Raw genomic sequence first — 23924 nt, 5'->3', positions numbered from 1 at the left:
GTCCAGTGCTCAGAGCACATCTGAGGGTGCTGATCTGAAGAAATCCTGTGCGTGTGTTCATCTCTGTGGCAGTGCACAGCTCACGTCGTGCTGGGGCAGCACGGCTGTCGCTGCCGTTGGGTTCTGCACCCAAGCAGGATCAGAGAGCTGAGCTCAGCAGTGCTCCGTTCCCTTCCTCAGGGAGGTTGGGCATTGCTGGCCCGTAGCTCAGGGCACAGCTTAACAGAAAAGCTGCCATACTCCAGGAAAGTGGAGATGTACGCGGTGTCTGATGAGCTCACGAGCTGCTCAGCCCCTGTTCTTGCAGTGAGGCCGATGCTGTCGCAGTGCGTGCCCAGGAACTGCTCTGACCACATAACCACGAGCGCTGTGCCGTTGTTTCTGAAGCACTCCGACAGCTCCTCGTGCAGTTCTACTTCTTAAACATTGCATAATCTGTGTTTGCAGCGTGGCGGTGGTTCTTTGTTCGAAGCGCATCATTTGCTGTGCTGCAGCTGTGGTGGATGGTGGTTTTACTCCTGCTAGGAACTCTTTAAAGGTTTGCTATCTTAGTTCTTTATCTTACATTTTTCATGCTCTGATTTCAAAGACCTGAATGGGTTTTTTGTTGCACAGCAAGACTGCGATAAAGGCTTACTTTATTTTAATTATGGAATTTATGTCGAGCAATAACTCTTAGCTACGCAACTCAATTTGTCACGGCTTATGTTAAACGTTTAAGGAAAGCTTCTCATTACATGAAACCAGCACTCGATTTGTTGATTCAAAAATAGCAGTGCTGTAAGTCAGGCTGTGAGTATAAACCAGCGCTATGCAAAGCTCACTGCGTAGCTCCCTTATGTATTCCTTTAAACCAAGCTCAGTTCGGCTTAGCTGACATGTTGACTATAAAAAGATGGATCTAAGCAGAGCGTGCCATGCTTGTCTTGTGCAGAGCCTCAGCTCTGAAGGCTTAAATGTGGATTCACGTTGTGCTGGGGGAACGTTGTGCTAGCAGCCTCTTGGTCATGGCATGCATGCTCAGCTGACTGCGGGATTCTTCCAGTGAGCACTGTTGCTGTATATAGAACTCCAGGGGATGAATGAGTCTGAGAGGTTTTGCTTTTACAGAAACTGGAAGAAAAATCATGAGATCTGTAGTAATTCACATCTCGGTTATTTCGGGGTGAACATCCTCGCTGCAGAGTTCCGGTTTTGACTCGAGGTAACAAATCATGTGCGTTGTGATCAAAAGAGCATCTATTTTGTTTTCTTTCAGAAGATGGGCCACGCGGTCTTCTGCAGAATAACCGAGTGTATAAATGACAGCCGGATTGATGTGGTTGTGTTCTTTGCAAGAAAGCTCTTAGCAACTGCTCTGATTGCCATTTGTCATCAGGGCTGTTCTGTGGGATGCCAAATTCTCTTGCTCGGTGTTACAGTTTCCTGGAGGGGTAGATGTGGCAACAGGATGTTGGTAAAGAACAGGAAACTACTTGAATTCACCGCTCATGCCATACAAATAAAGGCTTATGACTGGCCCTTGTGCAGCAGTGGCTGCTTTCTGGCGTGGCCTGAAGTTCCTGCAGCTGGAGTGTTGGTGTGCTCTGAGGATGGGGGCTGTTGGGTGCCCAAAAAGCCACTGTGGGGCCTCCAGCACAAGGACATCATGGGGCTGGTGGGGTGGGTGCAGAGGAGAGCATGGGGATGCTCAGAGGTTGGAGCACCTCTGCAGTGGGGGCAGGCTGAGAGCTGGGGGTGTGCAGGCTGGGGAAGAGAAGGCTCCAAGAAGACCTCATTGCAGCCCTCCTATGCCTAAAGGGAGCTGATAAACAGTGGGAGAGCAACTTTTTACACGTTCTGATAGTGATGGACAATTAGGGAATGGTTTTAAACTAAACCAGGGGAGATTTAGCTCAGATGTCACTGTTCTGGTACAGCAGAGTGCAGATTCACCCTGAGAAACAGGGCAGGTGAGGGTCTGGGGAAGTAAGGATCCTTTGTGGGGATATTTTGTGCCGGCCTGTAGGGTGAAGAGGCTGAAGCAGCGTTTTGTCTTCTAAATGCGGGCTGTGAAAAGACATCTTCATGTACTTCCAGATTATTTGGTTAATTGACTAATTGTGAGTGCAAATTACTGTACAGTCTAAATGCATTTGCTCATTCCAGTGAATAATCCAGTATTAACCACGGAATGGCTTTTTTCAAGTATTTGTGCCTCTTCCCACTGCAGTGTACTGCAGGCTGCTTGTCGTTAGGTGCAGCACCAATATCCCATAGCTAAAGAATATACAGCTGGGAAGAAACTGTTATTCCTCTGTTTTCCTAATGCAGATGCACTTAATGCCTGCTCTCTCTTGTCCATAGATGTTTCCTGCTGGTGATTTACATCTTCGGTTCCTTTAGAGCAGCTCAATAAAATTCATGTGTGCATTACTTTTGCATGACACTTAATTTTTATGAAATGCATATTTTATTGGACGGTAAAACATTTAAGGGTCTTAATGGCCTAATTAATACTCTGTATCCACTTCTGTCTTGTGTATTTTGCTCCTCATTCTACTCCTTCCTTCTTGTCCTCGTGCATTTTTTATCATGAAAATCTCTAGTAATCTTGAGAGAGCACTCTGTTAGAAGCCTGTTCTTTGAATATTCAGCAACTCTAAGTAAGATTTGATTGATAGTCCCTTCTCTCCCTTCCCAGTCTATTTTTAGTAGTTCAAAAAGGAGCTTAATTTCTCAGGCTGTCACTTGTTGTGTATGTGCAGGCTCCAATTTGTTTCGGTGTTTTTCTCCCTCTTTTCAGCATACTGGGTAGGTAATTTTCCTGTTGCCTGATGACATGTTGACAGCTGGGGAGAGAGAAAGCAGCAATGAGCTGGGAATTGTACCTTAGCAGAGGGAGCGAAGATGGACAGCCTTTGGTTGTTATACATGCTGGGTGATTAGAATAGGAGGATAGATGGAAGAAAGCACATCATTATCGCTTGCTAGAACACTCTTGAAGCAGTGTGTAAGTCTGTATCTTTCCATGTACAGGTAAAAATCTGCTCCATCTTCTAGAACAGAGCAAAGAGACAAAATAAGCCTCCAGAGTGCCATAGGCACAATGGAAAAGGCATCCTTCCCCTCCCCTGAAATACAACATTGTAGCTAAGGCCTTTTTTTTTTTTTTCCTGCTTTGTGCGGCTTTGAAGAGAGGCTTGGGAAGTCTTCCCACACAAACTGGTTTAATCTTCCGTCTCCCTTAAGGCCACGTACAGAAGGCACCAGTGAGCACGACTGGACTCCCTGCAGAGCCAGTTCGTGCACTTGCTGAAGGAATTGCTCTTGAGCAACTGAAGGCCTTTCCTCTCTCCGGGGCATAAGAACCACGGACTCTGAAATGCACTAACTCTGGAGCGTGTGGGAGGAGGAAAGGACAAGACATACAAGGCAAATTTGGCTTCCACCCGATGGGTAGACCAGGAATGGTTTTGCTTTTCATATTCAGTTTGAGGTGTAGCCCAAACTAAAGTGTCAGCTCTTGGTGTGGGAGATACGCCAACTGCTGGGTAGTTATTGATTTTATTTATTTATTTATTTATTTTTGATTATTTCATGGCTTGCATAAGATGCTGTCCCTCAGGTTGGCTGCCTGCCTGCCATGTGTACAGGGGTGTTGGCTGTCAACAAGGCAGGCAATTGGGCGGCTTTGCCACCTTCTGTCCCTTTGGCTGTGGAACTATCAGCTCAGCAAGGTGAGACAAGCCATAATGAAGCTGTATTGCCCCGGTAATGCCTGCAGAGGAAGTCAAAAGGCTAAAGCAAGCTGTGCTGCTAATGCTTTTCTGATTGGAATATTAAGGCAAGCACTAATGTTTCCTTCAAGTGTAGGAGTTCTTAAGAGAATATTCCTTATGTGCACTGGTTCAATAAAAACATTGCTTATGTGTTTTCTTATAAACGAGGTGCATGCAAACCAGCTGTTAGAAATAGGTGCAGTCACTTAGTCTGGACTTGCATGTGGGCTGTTTACACCAGCGTGTCCCAGATCAGCAATTTGCTGCCAGCTGACCCTCAGAATGAACCTGGGAAACATTTCTTTCTTGCACAGTGATTCCAAATCTGAGGTAAGATGAGTGCACTGAATTGAAATGTTTCCCTAGGTCTGTATGCTGTATGGAAGTGAAGGAGGTAGGGACGTTAGGGTATGGCAGCAATATGGGAAATTAACTCTCAGAAATGTCCCCATTTTAAGGTAATGGTACCATTGTGGAGGCAGCTGGCATGTGAGCTGTCACTGTGTGTGTGCCATTGTCATTTTACTTGGTGGAGTTCTTTGCATGGAAGAAACTCCTCAGCACATTCATGTATTCTGGTAGGATTTAAAATACTTGAATTTGGGGGATATTTTAAAATGTTTACTCTCTTAGCCGTGTCCTGCTGGGTGTCTGTCCTAAGGCAGTCTGGTGCACCTTTGCCTTAGGATGAAATCACAGCAAGATGAATTTATTTCCTGCTTCTTTAATAGGAAGACTTTGTCGTACCAAATTGTGCTTGGGATCCTCTTCTAACCTTCAGTTTCAGTGTCAGCATCATGGAGACTGCAGGTGGGTGTCACTTTGTAGACACATGTGAGAGATGCTCTGTGTCGCCCCAGATGCTTCTTTTGGCTCTGAGTCCAAAAGATGCCAGCTTTTAAAACATCTAAATTACCCCAGAGCAGCTTTTAAAACCCTGATCCTGGCTTCCTCTGCTGGGCATTGAATGAGTTGTGAAATGTCTTCAGAGGGAGTGGAACGGACTGGAGCGAGCATTTTGCAGAGTCTGAGTCCATATGGGTCGTTTTTTATAACGTACATAAATAGCACATTGGCTCCCTCCAAATCACTTTCTAAATGAGCTGAACCAGCCTCGAAGGAAAATACATCACAGTCACGCTCTGTGTTAAGCCCTCTTAGAGACTGATTGAATTCAAAGGTTAGCAGCATCCCACACAAGGGTTTTTTTGGAGTATATGTGTGGGAATTAAGATCTTTGAGCTTTACGGAGGTTATTTTGTGTTGCACCGCCTTGGCTAACATGTTTGTAGGTAGCTCTTAGCTTTGGAAGCAAGTCTCCTCGGTGGCTTGGGAGACCTTTCAAGGAGACCAGCTGGCTGCTTGAAGGAGAGCCCTCCGTGATGAATGGCCCATTAGAACTGAGTTGATGGCATTGCAAATGAGATTTACATGAGAATCAAACTGCTGTAGTGGATCCAACAAAGATGCTGAAACAAGTGTCTCTTTCTCTGGTGGTTATTAAGAGATCTAATGCCCTGATCGTTATAGGTGGCCAATTTCTCCTTCTCTAGGGTATAGAAATACTTGAATTCGTATAGTAATAACGAAGAAGCTGGGAAGTAGGAAAATGGGTTGGGACAGAGCTGCGTGTGGCCACATTTCTGTGGCAAGCTGGAAATTCCCCAGCATTGAGCCAAGCCTTAAGATGCTTGGTTTTGGGTTAGGTATGGAAATGAATAACGGCCCGGCTGCAGGGTCCAGGGAACTGCTGCCTGTTCCATGTGTCACTGCACGTTTAGCTCCGTGATTGCTACTTATTGAAATCAGAACTTTTTGTAGAGGCTGTTGGGGGGAAGTTCCCCAAAGCGTGGGTGCAGGTGGGGCTTTTTTTGGCGCGGGGGTAGGTGTTAATTGTGGTTTATGACTGGGGGAGAAACGTACTTAGTTGAGTGTTTCTGCCAAGATGAGCAAAGGAGGAAAATAGTGAATATTGACCTTTTCAATTTTAACCAAGATCAGGCTTGGAAGGTTGCTCAGAAGGGCTCTCCAGTTTCACAGAAGCAAGGAAGAAGTGAGGGATGCTGGTAGTGGCCATGCTTTGCTGAGTCACTTCTTGTGGTCTCTGATGTGGTACAATTGAAGCCAGACTCCTCTTCAGGGCTGTCGTAGATGGGGAAAACAGCCCATGATGAATGGGGAGTAGCAGAAACGGCGTGTGGGTGAGCATGTGCTGCAGGGTGCTTGCCGTGGCTGTAACGCCTCCAGAGAACCAACCGCTGTCAGTCTGGGTGCTCACCAACAGCAACTGCACTCTGGGAGCCTACAGCTGCCCTGTGCTGCATCTGCGTGTCCTCAGCCATCAGGGCTGGGAGCTGTGCTGTGGGTCTGGGGGATTCGGTGGGGCTCAGTATTCCTACAGGAATGCCTCCGAGACCTTGGAAAGCACAACTCGAGACCTGGTGTAGTGTCTGACGTGGAAGCCTGATGGCAGAGGGTTTGTGAGCACCACATGAAGGATGGTGATGGGCTGGGGATGTGACAGCAGAACATAAAGAGCTGCTGTCCTGCCCTGTGCCATACAAGCTGTCCTTCATGCCTGGAGTTAACCCAGTGGGACAGTGCGTTACAATAAGGATGGGTGAAATAACCCTATTTGCCACTGTGCTGTGCATCAGTTTTTCTTTTTTGTTTTTAATTGCATAACCCCAGCTGCTGTCAAGCACTTTTAAAGAATGTGTATCTTCAGACTGTGAGGGATTTTTTTTCTGCTTCTGTCATTCTGCCAATTGATCTGTGCTTAGCTTTGTTTAATGGATGTTATCTGATAGGGTTGGGGGTTTGTTTTTGCTTTGGCTTTTCTCTTTCCATTGAAAAATCACACCAGAATCTAAAATAGATGAGCTCAAAACTGAATGCTAAGGCAAGATAAATATCTCTGATATTTATCTGTGATATCTGCTGTCAGAGCAAAATCCCTTTGAAATGAATTTTTGTCCCCAGAAGATGCCCCAGCGTCGAAGAATAATTGATTCTGCCCATGTTGGTTGTGCTGCTGCTGGCACGTGCAGTGAGCAGGAGGAGAGGAGTTAATTTTAGCTTGATTAGCAGCACAGAAGGGAATCAAGATGACTGCTTTGGAGATGGCAGTGGGATGAGATCAATGATGCTAGTTCACTTTTAATGCATCTAAGTGGGTGTTCTCAGCAACTTGGTTTTTCTTTTCTTTTTTTTTTTTTTTTTTTTTATTTTTTATTTCTTTTTAAGAGAACCAAGAATGTTAATGCATTTAGTCCTTGAAAACCTCCTGTGGTCGCAGTTCTGTGTGCTTTAATGTTGCATGGTGGTTGTTTAAATGAATGCCAGGTGCTTGCATCCCATTCCTCAGCAGTTTCCTGCTTGGCGCTGCTCCCTGGTTCAGCAGCATGGATTGGGCTCCTCGCTTTTCTCCTACTCACCTTTGTTTATGTGCTGGAGCATGTTCAAAACTGTTTATGATTAAACATTGCTCAAACAGGCAGGTTGAGATTTATTGGCGTGAAGGAGGCTGGGAGGAGGGAGTGGTTGGTTGGTCATCTGTGTTTATTTCCAGCTGCAGGTGATGTTATTGCTGTGGCACACGTGTCTGCTGGCGGCGGTGGATCAGACTGGCTGCTGCGTGGTGACACAGGACTGATAGCCATGGGCACTGCCTTCTGTGTAGGGTGCATCCAAAGCTCCAGTGAGGCTCTGCATGCTGCTGGTGGCCTCTTTCCTCTTGAGCTTGTGGGCTCTGAGGTCACCCTGCTGCTTTAGGAACCGTGAGCTGTCTCTGGGTGGGAGAGGCTTTCAAAGATCCAAGGCTTTAAAACATGCCAGTGGGGTTATGACCCATGGGAGTTTTAAGTGTAAGACTTATTCTGGGCATACCCTTTTAAAAGCTAATGCTGGTGTACAAGTGGCTCAAAACACAAGGCCGATAGGCGACCAATCGTTAGGAAAATATTTATAGTGAAAATTTAGAAATGACAAAGTTAGAGGTAAGTTCATGAAAGCTGTCATCTTCCTTTGGAGCTGAAATGGTGTTTCTTAGCCTCTTTGCTATCACAGATACTGAAGTGCAATATTGGTAGTACTCTCAGCATGATCTGCTGAACGTGGGAAGGGATTTCTGCAGTTAGGAGGCTGGGTGAGGAAAGAGATGTTGTCCCTCCCCCCACGATGTTGCACATAATTTATATTTTCTCTGAAGATCAGATATTTATTAGTTGGTGAAGGAACGGTTTCAATGATGATGGCGGCAGCAGTGTGTAAAGCCCTTGTGTGACATGCAGCTCCTTAACTACTCCTTATTTTTATGTATACAACCACACACACAACAAAACAACATAATAGGTTTGCTGTGTGTTACAGATCGTATCAGTCATCTGCAGTGCTGATAGCGAAACTTTCTGGTGCTGGCAGCCAGCCCTATCTAAACACAAGTGCTGCTGCTGCCAGCCAGCCTTGGTGGGAAGAGTTCATACATTGCAAAGTGGTGCTGCTGCTTATTTCTCTCCACTGTTTTTGCACTGGGAGGCACCACCCATGGGAGACGTTAGCTGACGAGTGTGGCAGTGCTGGGGTAGGACGTGGCTGACCGTATGACATGCAAGGAAAGGAGTTTGCTCTACCTTAGCAGTTTGCTCAGAGACATGAGGTTGTTTACAGTGAGGAGTTCACAGGAACAGAGCAGCCTCTGTGGCTGGGAGAAGTGGGGCCAGAATTCGCCTTCCAGAGAGCTTAAAAATAATAAAAAATAAAACCTGCCACCTACACTGATAAAAAGACAACTGTAACTGTTAGTGCTGTGGACTCATTTAAATTGGTGTAATGTCACATCCAGTATTTGTGGGTGCAGGTAAGATGGTTATGCCCACATGTTAGCACTGGCAGAGCAGTCAGCCCTTCTGATGCTGCAGGCTGACTGCACGCAGCTCATCTCCAGTCTGTGCTGCTGAGCTGCAGCCTGCTCTTTGCAGAGGAGTGGGAGGCGAAGAGGAATTCATCTTCTGATAGCAAGCCCTGTGCCCGGTGCTGCCCATTTGGAGTGAATGGCATATTTTGAAGCTGACTCCAATGTTTTGAAATGTGAAACTGAGTGAGGTACAATTATAACATCACCTCCGTTTCTCTGTTCCTGATCGTTAGGCACCCAGGAGCTGCTGTTGTATGATGGGCGCTTAACGTGGCTGGCTGTGTGGTGGGCTTTCACTGTGTCACTGACCCAAGTACCAAAAATCTGCCTTAATGCGATTTGTTATTAAAGCCTGTTAATTATACTCTTCAGACTGTACCAAGGCTTCATTTGTGAGATCATCCTACATATCTTAATCTGATTATTAACAACCACTTTTGTTAATCCACGTTTGGATTAAGCTTTATTTAAGCCTTCATATTTAGTTGTTATTTCTGTTCTGTTTGTAAAAACGTGAATTCATCCCCCGTCAGGTGAGGGTTGACTGGTGCTCCACTGAGTTCAAAGAGAAGTGGTAGTGACTGTTTCTCAGGAATATCCTTCAGCTCTTTTGCAGGTATTGAAATGCATGAAAAGCCATTCCCAGCTGGCTTACAGGGGCTTCTGCTGAAGGATTTTTGGAAAGGTTGGGTCTGGAAACTGCAGACTCCTCCTTTGTGCTCTAATAGCCTTGTGGAGGAGATGGCAGCTGCTTCAGGTAGATATTTTTGGTACTGGAGTCAGCAGCTTTACTGTGAGACCTGTGCTGCAGTGTTGGGGATGGTTGGATCTGGAAAAGACCCGTCCATAAGGTGAGCTCCCCAGGCAGGGTGGTGGCTCCAGAGGAACCCCTCTGCTGCCCTCTGTTCCCTGATTGATGTACTCTTCTCAGCAATCGCCATGATGTTCTTCCCTAAGAGATCTTGTTTTCTTACTGAATTTACTCCCTGACAATGCTGTGGTATTTAATTACCCACACAAACAAGAAAAGGCAACAGCAATACCTTAAGGTTTTTTTCCTTTTTTCTGCCTTGTGCAGAAACAGGAGATTTTGGTCCTTTCCAACTCCAGATATTCTTCAATTACAGGATTCTGTGAATCTTGAAGTAAAGCTGTGCCTGACATCTCAAATAATTTTCAAATAGTAAAATCTGAATGTTATTAAAGAGCTGTAAGGAATGTGAAAATAAAAATATAGCTTTAGATTCTTCACTAGAAACTCTGCAGTGCAGAACAATTTAGCGCGTTCTCACTTGAAAAATTAGCTGCTGTTGTTTGGACAGTGCTGATGCTCGTTTTGTCAGTTTGCTCTGTGACAGCAATTAAAAGATTTGCTAGAGAGTCTCTAAGAGATTGTGGAGAAGCTGTGCAGAGTAAGTGATTGTTTTTTCAAGTTGCACAGCATGGTGCTTTGGTGGAAGCTCTCCTGACAACATCAAGCTGTTTGAACCTCACAAAAAAAAAAATAAAAAGCAATCTATTTTCTGCATGCTTTTAAAGAAAATGTATGTGAACCCAAGCAGCATTTTGATGTTCACTGGGCTGGGCTCCTGCTATCTCTTCCTTTTCAGCTTTCCTGCTCAGCCCTGGGGTGCTGTGTTCTCCCCCACCTGCCTGGCTGCTCTCCATGCGCTGCTGCCCCGAGCTGTGCAGTGCCCCAGGTGGGATGGGATGTCTGCAGGACCAGGAGAGGAGGAATCTGCGTGTGAGGCTGTGTGTGCTGCTGCACAGACAGGAATCCCAAAGTTGGCCCCAACTTTCTGTGAACGCTGCGTTCTTCAAAGGAGATGGGTGAAATCCCAATTGGAGCATCTGTCTGTGCATGGCAGGGAGCCTTGGTGCATGAAGGGAAGCCCTGTGCAGCTGAGCTTGATAGAAACACTCATGGCAGCTCCTTTGCTTGGTGCTTCTAAGAGACGTAGCTATGCATCAGTTGTGGTTTTGCCTGATGCTGCTGGTAGTGTTTGTTTTAAATAGATGCACTTGCCTGTACACGCTCTTTGCTCACTTGAAATCTTGTCTAGCTGTGTTGAAGCCTCATTCCAGGTATGATGATATGCAGTGTTAGGCAAATCCCAGTGTGACCTGTGGCAGCTCTCATTAACGAACAAATCCTTTACTGTGTGTGCAGTTCCAGCTAAGAGTTGGCAAGAAGCACAGTGCCATGTCTGTGACAATTGTCAACCCTAACTTTTTTTTATGCACTGTCCCTTCTTAGCTATCTGTCTCACTGTTCTTGCTTCTCTCAAGAACTGTGACTTCTCAGTTTCAGAATCTTTTGAAAATTTCCAGCCTCAAAGCCATCAGCAAGATGGCTGATAGGACTTCCCTGATAAAGAGCAGAGCTTTTCTCATAATGAATTGTATTTTCTTTTCAGAAAGGAGAAGGTAAAGTTTGGATCATGTGATGCTTAAATCAGAGTCTGTAGTCACATATGCTTTCCTTAATAGCCTGACACAAATCTACAGCAGTTCTGCTGGTACTTCCTTCTTTCATTCCTCCTTGGAATTTCCATCCATGTTTTCATGCCTCGCTTTTGCTGGGCTCGTGCTGCCATGTGGTAGGTGAGGCCAGAGCAGCACTGGGCTGCCTGACAGTGTTCTCCAACCAAAAGAGCAACTCGTTACATCAGTTCAGCACTTGTGTGCACTGTGCTATTGGCACATGGGGTGATGCTAAGAGGAAATGGTTGATGGGAAGGAAAGGCAGAGAGGGAGAAGAAAGTGCCTCTTACAGCATAGGTGCAGATTAGATCGTGTTAAAGTAAAACTGCACGAGATTGAGTGGCTTGATGGGTGTATCTGCAATGCTCAGCATGATGGATATAAAATAAATATAAAGGGATTTTGTTGGAGCATGCAAGGTGAGTGAGTGGAAAGCTCAGGTGGCTGCTTAGCTGGAAACCAGCCTTCCTGAATGTAAGCACGTATTGTGCCCTATGGAATAGCTGAGAATGAGCACTTTGGATTGTTCCATCTTTGTGGTGGTTACAGAGATTGCAGGTAAGCTCCGTGCTTTCTGGCCTCAGTTTCCTTTGGATGTGTTTAAAAGTCACCGTTACTGGTTCTCAGCTTTTCCTCTCATTAAGTGGCAGTGGCCAGCAGTAGTAGAGGTGTGTTTGCAGGGAGCTCTGCAGTGCTGCCTCGCCTCCTGTCTGCACTGAGTTGCTTTGTTCCAGGAGGAGCAAATACACTGAAGTGTCCACACGGCCTTCATCAGGGAGCTGAGGATTCTGAGCTTCACCATTGACTCACAGACCCTTCTCTCATCTCTTCCTAAAAGCAACAGATTATTTTACTGAGAATCACAGATATTTCTCTGGACTTTATGGGTTAGACTTGAATGGGATTTCTGTTAAATCTGGTCAGATCAGGAGTGTGATTGAAAGAGAAATAGCAAATGCTGAAAATCCTATTACTTTAGGACTGCAGTAACCTTCAGAATGAATGAAGCACTCTTAAAAACCCAGCAGCTGTGCTGCTCCTGTCCCTCTGCCTAAAGAGATGTGTAAAGAAAACAAATAGAATGACTTTAAATTGCCACGGTGACAGGTACATGCCTGCTCTGTGACGTGTATTTAGACTTAAGAGAATAAAATGGATTTGTTTTCGCTCTTCCAGAACTCCTCCTGTAGCCTCAGTGCAATTAACTTGTTCGTTTGGAATGCAGGCAGTGCTACCCAAGATGTTACAGCAGGATTCTTACAGGTCTTGTTTACAAAGTGTTACTTAAAATATAAAATCTGGGGTAGGGAGGGGAACAGGAAATGCTGGACGATTTTAGTATTGTTTTATTATAAAGGAGGGGTGAGTAGTGCATAATCTCCTGTGACAGCTTAGACAGCTTTACAGAGCTGCTTGTTTGGTTTCATGACGTTCCTTCCAAACATTCATAGTCATTCACTTTCAATTGGAAGGAGATTTTACTGCTCTCACTTTTGCCTACCTTGCTGCTTCAGACAGCTGCAGTTCAGCAAAGTAATCATCTGGAGCACAGTCCTTCCCATGGTTATTCCTATCAGAGTTAGCTTATTCTTACGAAAGATGGAGAAAATAGATTTTTGCTTGTTCTGCAAACTAAAATGTAAACAGGGATAGGAATCGCCCTGAGCACTTCACAGTTAGGTTTTGTTTTGGGCTGGGTACCACCGTTGGCTTTGGAAATGCTGCAGCTCTGCACAGCGCTGGGCTGGGCTCTGCGTGGTCCCAGAGCATCACAAAGCAGCAGTCCTCAGCCAGGAGCTCACAGCTCTGCTGTTGTGCAGCGCTCACAGCAATTAGAGCATCTTGCAGTTCTTATGTTTGGCAGTTTGCCTCTCTGTCCATGGGCAGACCTCTGGGGCTCAGGTACCTGGCTAGGTTAGCGAAGTAAACCTTTAACCCCTCCTAACTAAATTTAGTTTGATATTGGGTAAACTTTCCCAGAGAGTCTTTCATGTTGTCCGAGGCTCCTCATTTCAGACTCTTTCAAAGCATCACACGAATAGGGAGTGTGTTTATATGACTTAGTGGGAACTTCCTTTTCATAGATGCAACCAATTTGCTCTTCCCTTAACTGACAACAGAAGGGAGCTGTAATGGGAGCTAACAGGCACATCTCTGTAGGGACTGCCCGTGCACTGCTGTGCATTGATCATGACCTGAACTGTTCATCTTTACCCCACACATTGCCCAAAGGGTGAGATGTGTCTGTCTTGCCCGCTGGTGAAATGGAGTCCTTTGCAATAACTGGCAGTGGTGATGGCTGAAGGCAGTTTCTCACTTGAGCTGGGAAACACAGTGTGTCTCTGGGACTTCATGCATGGAAATAAACGTGATATTATTCAGGGTGAACTATGTGCACTTGGTAGGAAGAAGAAATTGGTTTCAGAGAAGTTATGGGAGGATTTAATATCTCTTTTAAGAGGACTTTTTGGGGAATCCTTGGTCAAGTTTTAGCTAGTAATGGTGTAGTTCAGTTCCATCACAACTCTTGCTGCTGTACTTAAAGAGCTGGTTGTCCATGTTTGAACCTCAGCAATTCACTGATTCTGGAGCTAACTGCAGGCTTGGGATACAGCTGTGTCCCTTTGCATGATGAGGCAGCGGGAAAGATGTAGGTATTGAGAGTCAGCAGTGTAGTAACAGGGGCTGCGAGTTTAATAGGAAAAAGTGGCAGCTGCAGCGAAGGGATTATGGTGAGCTCTCTTTTTATTTTGTGAATGGAAACCCCAGACCTGCCTTTCTGGTCTGATGCAAATTGCAAAAAGTGTTATTTTTCAATGAAGCATTTCATAAAGTGTTTCTTGTTCAACCTGCATCTCAAGACTGTTAGTAGCAGGGATGAACATAGCAGTGCTACTGTTGTATTTAATGCTCGCAGCGCTCAGGACAGCAAGGTTGGGGGCATCGTGGGACAGTGAGGTCAGCTGAGGTGGGCTGACCTGCTGATGGCACCTCATGTAGCACTCTGCAGCTTTCTGCTCTGGTTACTGCCTTTTGCATAATGGACTGGAATGGTGTTTTATATATTTATAAATGTGTATGTATACAGATATGTTTTCTCCACTTTGTCACAGTGCTTTTTTACGGTGTAAATCCAGCAGTTTCCTGTCTCCCTTCCAAGTCTCTTTTCTTGTGCTTAGCAGCAGCCATTTAGTGTTGAGCAGCACACAGGGTGCTCTAACAAAGGAACAGTGCATGTCGTAGCTTCTGTTTGTGGTGGTACTGTGTTTTGGCAAACGCATCTCAGTTTCCTTTGCATCAGTAAAATGTGCTTTGAGGAGGGGGAGAGCATTCCTGGGTATTATGTATGATGTCACATGGGGTATGGAGTTGTCGTGGTGGGGTTTGTTGCTTTTGTTGTTTTGTCCCCTACCCGTTCTCAGCGAGGGCTGCTTTAGGGTGGATGTTTATGTAAAGCCTGGTGTTTCCCAGCATTTTATTTTCAGACCTCACATAGGTGAAATGCTTGCGGTCGCTGGCGCTGGTTTGCCACATGAAGGAGCCCAATAGCACAGCGCTGCGTGTCAGCGCCAGGAGCGCGGCCAGGAAACTTCTGACATTCTGTCTTAGTGAAAGCAAAGCAGAACTTGTAGCAACATCCTTTGTATCACTGCAGCCACGCGTGGCATATGCTCTCCTTCTCTCCTCGGTCTGCAGTGTGTACACATAGCCTGCGCCCAGCAGGGAGCCGGCAGTCCACTCTCTTTGACTTTCTCCTGCCTGTAATCCCACAAGGCACAAATTGTTTCTTTGCAATTGATGGAGCTTGCTATGTGTGCGTGCTCTTGGTTTGAAGACAAATGCACCCACTGCCTTGCATGACATCCGAGAGAAATGGGAATTTCCCATTTCCCTTTTCCCACAAGAAATTAAGATGTATATAACGTGATATAATTGTATTGAGTAGAGCAGATTGCTTTATAGGGCTAGAACTGCAGGCTGCAGCTGACTGCAGCACGTTATCTGTGGAGCTCTGTGCTGCTGCAATAGAAGCAAGCTGCTCGCTGCCTGCAGCCAACTAGGAGGCTTTTGCAGACCTTCATTTATCCCCTTGTGATCAGCTGGGAATTTCTGAGGTGCTTCAGAGCTGCATCTCAGACACCTTTGGATCTTCATCGTGCCTTTTATGTTGTCTGATGAGTGCTTCCAGATTGAGCTATTCTCATGGTGGAAATGTTAAGCAGCAGTAGTAATTTCTGTGTCTCATTGATAGGAATCATGCAACATGGATCAAGTAGTAAAATTCTGCTTAAATGACCTCCAGTATATACAGCAGTCTGAAGGAATGCATGCTCAGCTCTGTCTGGGCTGTCAGCCTTGTCCTGCTTATCTTCTGTAGGTGCATAACTCCCACAGACTTAACTCCTGTGCCTCCTTTCTGAATAGGACTAATGCAATTTGCATTTATCCTCTTTGGAATGAAAGAGGTTAATGAAGGAAACAATTAGAAAAGCTCATTAAAACTGCATTCTGCTGTAGTGTAATGAAAAGCAAGCTTTGCCACGATGCAGAAATTACACTTCCCTGATTTCTCACTGCCGCAGTTCCCCAGCACTGGTGAGGATGTGCTGATGGAGGCAGCTCAGGGGCCGTGCAGAGGCTGTCCCTGCTTGTTGCATGGCCGTGGTTGCTGTAACGGTCCTTGCATAGTGGCCACATGCATGCTAGCTAGCAGAATGCCTTACAGCTAGCAGTGTGTGCTGGGTTCTGCTCCAGTCCCTATCTGTAGCAATGTGATTGCAGCCAGCCCAGCCCCTCTGTTCCTTCCCCCCCCCCCCCCCCCCCCCCCTTGCAGTGCGGGTAAATCACGTGTCTGAATCCAGTCGTGTTGGGAGGACCTGAGGAACAGCACAGCGAGGCAGGCCAGCCTCTTGGCACACGTTTACTGCGTTAGTTCAGGCTTCCAATTTCAGCTTGGCTTATGAGTTTAGAAAAACTAAATGTTAGCTCTGTGCAGATTGCCTGTGCTCATGAACTGGCGGCCTGGGCAGTGCTGCACAGCTACCTGGAGGCTCTGCACTGGGAACCACTGAGATCAGCAGCAGGCCAGGGCTGTGTGGAGCACTGTTACACATGGCCTGATCCATCCTGGGCTCAAATGCTGTGTACCTGGCACTGCAGCACAGAACCCCCCCAGAGAAAGCTTGGCTTTTCTTAGTGAACACTTGAGAAACAAGGAAGCTTTGTACTGAGCCTTAGTCCACGAGTTGCTCAGTGCAAATGTATGTACTCCTTGCTCTTTCTACAGGCAAATCCCTGCAACAGAACAAAAGCTTAAAATCCAGTCTGGTGTTTCCCTGGGCCTGATTCAGGCTCATCTCAGTAGCTGTGTGTGCTGCTGGTGTGCACTGCAGGGCCACTGCCACTCTGAATTGCACTCGTGTATGGAGCCTGCTGGGAACAGTGGTTAGAAGAGCTGGATAAACATGATGAGACTGCATTGCCAGCAATGATGTTCTCATTTAATGTATTAACGAGCACAGGTGGTGGGACCTTTGAAATGAATGAGAGGCAGTGTAAACTCCCACTGGATGCAGCAAAGCCGTCATGATTCCATGTTGCAAAATGCTGAGCCAGCTTCTTTGGGATGAGATGGGAATGAGCTTCCTATGCCAGAATGATAATTTTGCACATTTTGTAGCAAGCTTCTGAACATTACCTTACAGCAGAGCTGGATTATGTGGCGCAAAGAGCAGGGAGCGTTTGTAGAGCAGCAGTGGGGTTGTTGCCCTGCATTTCTATCAGTAGCAGTGTTGAGATGACTCAGTCACAACTACTGACCTGCTTGCCTACCACCTGGTTCTGTCACCATTCAGGATCTAATAACGAACGGGTGAAAAGAATTAATGTTCAGCTCACAGCAGCGCTCAGTGCTGGAGCAGCACCACCCGAGTCCCTTCATTTCCTTCTACAGACGTGATGCTGGAGGCCAGCACAGCTGCTGTGCTCTGCTGGCCTTTCCCAGGATAAAACCTGGTTTTTATTTCCTGCTTCTTTAACCTTAGTATCAGTGAAATGATCCCTGGAAGGCTTCTATTGATTGCACATCATTGTTTAATTGAAGCACAGTGAGTAGAATTGCAGCGCACTCGCTTTTACAGCCCTGAGCCTATTGTAGGCACTATGAATTGGAAAGCTTTCTGTTCGAGTATGGGAAACGTCAGTCCTAGTTGGCTTTTGAATTTCCACATTGTTTCTTGAAGGCTGGATGTAGCCTCATGTAAATGTGCAACTTCTTTTTATTTTTTTAAAGTAGCAATTAAGAAATCAATGTTCTTTGTAAGGAAATGAGACCCCATAGGCTTGCAAAGGCCCTGTTCTGACTTTTAGTAATAAACCATGCTGCCTAAAGGGGGGTGCTCCTGAATATGTGGTGTTCAATCTGAAACCTGCTAGATGATCCTTCAGCATCATGTGCAGAGAAAACAGTGTGTTTTGGCTGTACAGTATGTAGAGGATGCTGTCTGTTGCTCTCTGGTCTTTATGGCTTAATGCTCCCTGTTGCTTATGGTCTTGATACTTTCAAGTAACTCATACCTTTCTGAGGTACGTGCATTGAGCTAATAAAAGATGATTTCTAGTCCTCGATATAGCAGGAGCCCAGAAGTATGTCATTTTATTTCTACATCATGCGTAGTCATTGATGGGATACGTGACCTTGGGGAAATCATTCAGTCTGCCCAAACCTCCAGCCCGCACCTGAAATCCCAGTGATACCTATGCAGTGATTTGTGAAGGATGAGCAATTCCTGCTTGGGGCTCAGAACTGAGAGATGCTGGAGAGAGAGCGGTGGGTTTTTGTGCTGTGAATGGAGTAATTTTTCAGTAATTGCATATAAAAACACTTAGAATGTTCAACATCTTGTGTGACAGTGGCTTTCCCTTTTTCTTTTTTTCCTGCACAGATGTACTTTTCGATTCCCTAGCACGGTTATAAAGATCCAGTTCACATCTTTATACCACAAAGAAGAAGTAAAAGAGGAAGCTTCGTCGCCTCCCCTTCGGCCTCTTTACCCTCAAATTTCTCCTCTGAAGATCCACATCCCGGAGCCGGATCTCCGCAGTGTGGTCAGCCCCCTCCCATCCCCCACTGGCACAATCAGGTGAGATGATAATTATCCCCAGTGATGCTGTGGTTCTTTTTGTTTTCCTTTGTGCTTTCTAGAAGCTCTGTCTCTCTTCTCCTACCAGTGTCTGTCAGCTTTATGCTGCTTATCTGATATCCTCCATGCGTGGTGTGCCCCATTAAAAACAACTGGTTAAATATCTGAAGTTGAGCATTATGAAGGATGGTTAAAATCTTCATAGCCTGGATGCGTGGTTTTGTCTGAGAGCTCAAAGGGTGGGGGGCTGCCCTCGAGCATTGGTTTCACAGCATGGAGCTGTTAGTCTATCTTTGGCTATGGAATTAGAACGATCTCTCCAGAACTACTGATATATATGGAGAAAAGAAAGCAAGCAAATGGTCTCTGTTAGGACGGCTAGTTTTATTTTTATCTCCATAATATTCCGTTGTTGCTGGGTGGTGCCGTGTTATCTGGAGCTGGGGACAAGGGTGGCCACTGGCATGTGCTTTCCTGGCAATAGAAGGAAATGGGAAGGATGCTGACCACGTGCTGAGGGGCTGTAGCAATTTCAGTGTTCATCTGTGCAAGTATCCTGTTTGGTAAATCATCTGATTCAAGAATGTGTGAGAGAAATAACCTGAATGTCATGTTACTGACTTGAATTCCCTACTTCTTCCTCAGTAAGGAGTTGATGTTATCTTCTTGCAGTGATCTCATTTAACACTTAAAATGTAGTGAAACTTACTTGCTAACTATAGTAAGGTGTGTTCATGATACAGGGTGATGTGTTACAGTTTTAAAAGTGCAGCCTCCGAATATCAGAGTGCACCTGGGAATAGTGACAGACAGCCTTCGCTTTGTTTTCTTGTCCATAGCTTTGTAACAAGCTGCAGTACACAAACATCTCCTGTCAGCTAGCACTCATTCAGCAAGTAGTATTCAAATTTACACTGCTGAGAATGACTTCAGTGTCACAATAGAGCCAGGCAGGTTTTGCATGGGTCTGGAGGCATTTGCTTGTTTGGGTTTTTCCCCGCTTGCAGAGCTGCACAGATGTGCAGTGCAGATACTCTAGAAAGAGGGAGCTGGAGGTGGCTGTGGTTTCAGCCCTCTGTTCAGGCATTGCTTTGGGTTTATATTTAACCTTCTCTTTTTAGATGAAGCTTGTTGCTGGGAGGGGAGGGGGATGGTTTCTCTGCCAGCATATGGGAGTTAGTTTCCATTCAGTCATCGTATGCAGCATGGTGTGGTTTCTGTTACTCGCAGGGGCTGTATCTTTGACTCTGGCATATGCCTGCGACTGATATTTGACTCCTGGAGAATGTTTCTTTTGCATAAGGAGAAAGTGGAAATAGTGGTGTTGAATTGTGCTCGGCCCCTAACGGAGTGTTTACTGAGGATGATTAATGATTGCATCCGTTTGTCTTGAGCAGAAGCAAACCCAGCAGAGGCTTCAGAAAACCTCAAAAGACATCTGAGGTTTCGCTTGCCAAATTCCTTTTCATTTCTGAGTTCCTCTTACAGAGGAGGGACTGACACGTTTGTAAACATCCTCATTGGGCCCCTGCAGCCTTCTCCTCTCCCTCTGAGGGGTCTTGCAGCTCTCTTGTCCTGCAGCCACGCTCTGGGACAGGATTTGGGTTCTTGGCTCTCAGAAAGGGAGCACTGTTGGTGCAGCACATCAGTGTGAGCTCTGCCATCGGTCTCCCAGAGCAGCAAACTGCTCTCTTGGTATCCTTGTATCAGCACGCAGCCTTCACACAGTGCCCTCTTCCCCTTCCCCAGGGCCAGAGGGGCTCAGCCCAGGACCCCATTCCCTGACAGCATCTGGAGGCGTTTCCACCGGCTCTGCTTTCCTCCTCCTCCTCCTCCCTTTCCCCCTTCTAGTATTTACTTTCCTAATTTGGTGCGTTTGCCTTGCTCCTCCCTGATTGGCCCGTGGAAAATTATTGCAGTTTGGAAATCGTTGGCTGGGTGAAATTTCCTTTTTGGAAAACAGCTCCCAGCCCCTCTTCCTGCCTCCACCCTGTGTGGCCAGGGCCGTACTGCACTCCTGCACCAGGCACTGTGCTCCCAGCACCAGCCCTGCCCTCCTGACCGCCGTTCTGTTCCCTGTTTACATTGCAGCTTTGCTTCCCTGCAGATTCCCCCCCCTGTGAGCCGCTCTGTTTTTTTCCAGCCTATTTATTTTCCCTCTGCAGAGCGCACCGCCTAGAGAGGGAGTGAGCTTTAGTTAAACAAAACCCAACCTGCCACCCTCAGCAGCTTTGCAAAGCAAGATTCTTGCTCACTCCTGGGGAGACATGTTTCCACTGTTTCCTTAGCAAGGCAGTTTATCTCCAGGAGAGGCTGCTTGCAGATGTTTTCGATGCTGTTGTACAGCTTTAAGGGAAAATATTGGCTGGCAGCACACTCGGTGAGGCTGACACACAGACATGGCTTATTTCTTCCTGCTCTGAGTTCAAAAATCTGTTGGAAAAACAAGCAAACAAACACAAACTTACATATTCTGAAAAAGAAAGGCTGCTGTGGCTGTGAGAACCAAGTAGAAGCAGTTTGTCCACTTCAGGCATCATAAGAAAGGGCAGAGCACGTGGATTCAGGCACAGTTCTCTTCTCAGTAGATTCAAGGCTCTGAAAAGCTGTCTGAAAGCCTTCTGTAGCTTGGCTAAATTCACCTCTGCATGCTGGGAAATATATCTGATGCTTATTATGAGTTTCAGAAGTCAAGGACTGAAAGTCCTTTCAGTGCACAGCTTAAAGATTCTGTGCTTGCATTTGGAAAACCCTCTTTTGGTGACACCCTTACTGATGACTTGAAGCTCTTCACCTGTGCAGCAAGCATCTGAGAAAGTAGTGCTACAACAAGGAAATTCAAGCTGCTGCACTGCAGAGCTCAGCATCGTTATTCACGTTTCACAGCTGCTGCTTCTGCTGGCTTATCTCTATACCGGGGTGGCTGTGGAGTTGAACACTTTGTCTTGTACTTCACTGGAAGGGCATGGCTATCTCACTTACATATACAGTCTTCATCAGTAAAAAAATAAATCATAAAAAAGCCCTTCGTTTCTCACAGGGCTCTTCCTCCAACTGCTGCTTGAGAAGTGCCTCTGTGTGTGGACTGACCCCAGCCTTCTGTTTTAGAGAACTGTTGATACTTAATGTGCCACCCACGGTCAGGCACTGCTAGAGTGATCAATACCTGGTCTGCAGTGAAATGAATGAGACCAATAGATCGAGCAGTTGCCATCCTTCTGTGCTTTTTTTGTAGGTTTGATTAGCAAAACAGAAGGTGTCAGCTGAACTGTTACAGTTCTAGAAGTTGCACATTTTTCAACCTTACTCCTTTTTTCCCCCTTTCCACTACGCAATCAGTTCAGCTGCATGCTCTGCTTGTGGGTTATTCAGAGGAGCTGCAGTTCTGTCAGCTAAGCCACCAATGTGTGTTGTGGTCTTTAACAGGTCATTTAAATTCATTGCCTGCTTTTTATGCACATGTGGTGTCATAACTACTTTCCAAGAGCGTGTAGTAGGTAAATTATGTATTGGGCTTTTATTCTGTAAAGCAGCATGGGAGGGTAAGGTGGTAGGAAGGAACACTCACGTGGAGTCCTGTGTGCTGTGTTACATGACAACACCATTTCAGAACACTTGGGTTTTGATGGGGACTTGCATGGTTCTCTAAAGGCATGAGATGAGCTGGATGAACCCTGATTTCAGTGGTTATATACCTGCTGTGGAGCAGGATGCGTAAATATTGGCCTTTCCTCCTGTCTGCAGCATTGTGAGCCACGTAAGTGAAGAGCTCCAAGGCAGGCTTTTTGCAGGCTCTTTGCATTGTCTCGGTTATCCATTGCTTCCTGGATTCAGGCTCTGGTCCCTCCCACCGTTGGACAGAACGGTGATTATTTTTAATCGCCCTCGTCTCCCAGCCACAGGCCAGCTAGCACGCTGCGTGTACATCCCAGAAGCAACACAACAATCTATAGCAGGCTTGGGAGCTCCTACGCATGTTTATTTCAGATAATGGACCATGTGCTGGTGGAGCAGTGCCAAGCCATGTGCTGGAGGAAAGGGTGCGTATGTCACAGCTACACGAGCACTTCCTTTTCCCTTCCCCTGCTCGACGCTGCTGTGAAACGTGCACTGAATCCACAGATGGAGTGAGCTCACTTCCTTGCTAACAGGGGGACCACTGGAGCAGAGACAAGTATAAACAATTTGAACTTCTGTGGATAGATAACTTTCTCGCTGTGGCTTGTTCAACAGCTTTGGGTCATTTTTTATTTCCAGCATGAGGCAGAGTAGCTCTCAGATTTCTCCTTTCACATCAAAATCCAACTCTGTTTGGCAGCCTCACCACCGGGGATTGTTTTTGAAACCTGTTTGAAACAGGCAACATGCAAGGACTTGCTGCTCTTTGAGTTACATTTTTGGGGCTGGGCTGGGGAAGGAGAGCGGCAGAGGATTTGCACCCATGGGTTCTGATTGGTGTCTGGTGGAAATGCTCGTTTCGCAAGCTGCACTGCTGTACTTTGACCTGATTCCTGCCTGTTACACGTGGAGAGGAAAAAATCCCTGTGTCTTTTGGTATCCCGTGTGCTTGAAATGGAATATAGGAATAGGCTGAGATATGTGGCATTTCTCTAACTGTAGTCTGAGCGTGCAGGAAAATGCCTTCCCTTTGCATTTGGGGAGGAGACTGGAGAAGATCTTGTTAAGAAATGGGGATTCTTCCTTTGTAGTGGAATTGGGACTTAAGAAAAGGAAAACATTTGTTCAGATGGGAATCTTTATATTGGTGGTTACTCTTAGCACTGCTACTACATCTGTACGTGCTTCAGAAGTGTTTATTTGGGCATTTTGCAAAGACTGCCATGTGCCATATCCTAAACCACAGGAGGTTTTCCCTGCTCTTTAGCAAGGCACCTCCTGCTCAGGTGAACAAAGTGAACAGCTTCATGTGCGCTCGCAGGTAACGCTTCCTCTTGGTCACAGGCAGGGAGTGCTTTATGCACACACCTGGCTTCAGTTGAGCTCCTGTACCTTGAGCCCTACAGACACCTTTCTTGAGGGAGAATGGAATGAAGTAACAGGGCAGTTTTCCCGCATTCTCTTACTGCCTCTCCTTCTGGGGAAATTGGCACTGGAATTTGGGAGTGTTTCTGTTCCCAGCTTGCTTGTGGACTTGTGTGACTATAAATAAATCATTTAACCGTTTATTGCCTACCCCCTATCTGAGAAATATTGTTAAACTGGGACAAGCTGGAGATCTCTACATAAGTCATTGCGTGCATTCAGGTAACAGACCACCTAGCCCAGGATTCTGCCTCTTTGGGGTGATGTAGGAAAGCATGCAGTGATGCTAATTCGTGCTCAGAATCAGTTCCCTGTCTTTGATCATCCTGCCTACACCAGTCAGTACCTTTTCTGATCCTGTTGCATTGTGAGTTTATTTGTAAGGAGATGAGAGAGCAGCATGCTGTGGTCACACCATGTGCACAACAGTACACCCTAGTTTTGCACTCCTTTATTCTTTAGTTAAAGCACGCCAATCTGGAGCATTCCAGCAGCAGTGCAGCGAGTTGTACTTCTCCAGTAGCTGGTATCTATCTGAAGGCTTTTTCATTGCTGAAGAGTGCTATGAACTTTAGAGGC

At 46.1% G+C, this 23924-nt stretch overlaps 1 protein-coding gene across 1 annotated transcript in view; it reads left to right on the top strand.

Moving 5' to 3' along the window:
- FOXK1 (forkhead box K1) overlaps positions 1-23924 on the top strand; it is a gene marked incomplete at both ends in the record, with an annotated part of 41736 nt that overhangs the window by 4315 nt on the left and 13497 nt on the right. Inside the window, one exon of the mRNA XM_079543147.1 lies at positions 18105-18302. Within this exon, the coding sequence (XP_079399273.1) occupies positions 18105-18302 (198 nt within the window). The remainder of the gene's footprint in view (positions 1-18104; positions 18303-23924) is intronic.

This window comes from Tetrao urogallus, assembly GCF_951394365.1.
Source record: "Tetrao urogallus genome assembly, chromosome: 15".
In the NCBI taxonomy this organism is placed as follows: Eukaryota; Metazoa; Chordata; class Aves; order Galliformes; family Phasianidae; genus Tetrao; species Tetrao urogallus.
This window is presented reverse-complemented; position numbering and strand designations above follow the sequence as displayed.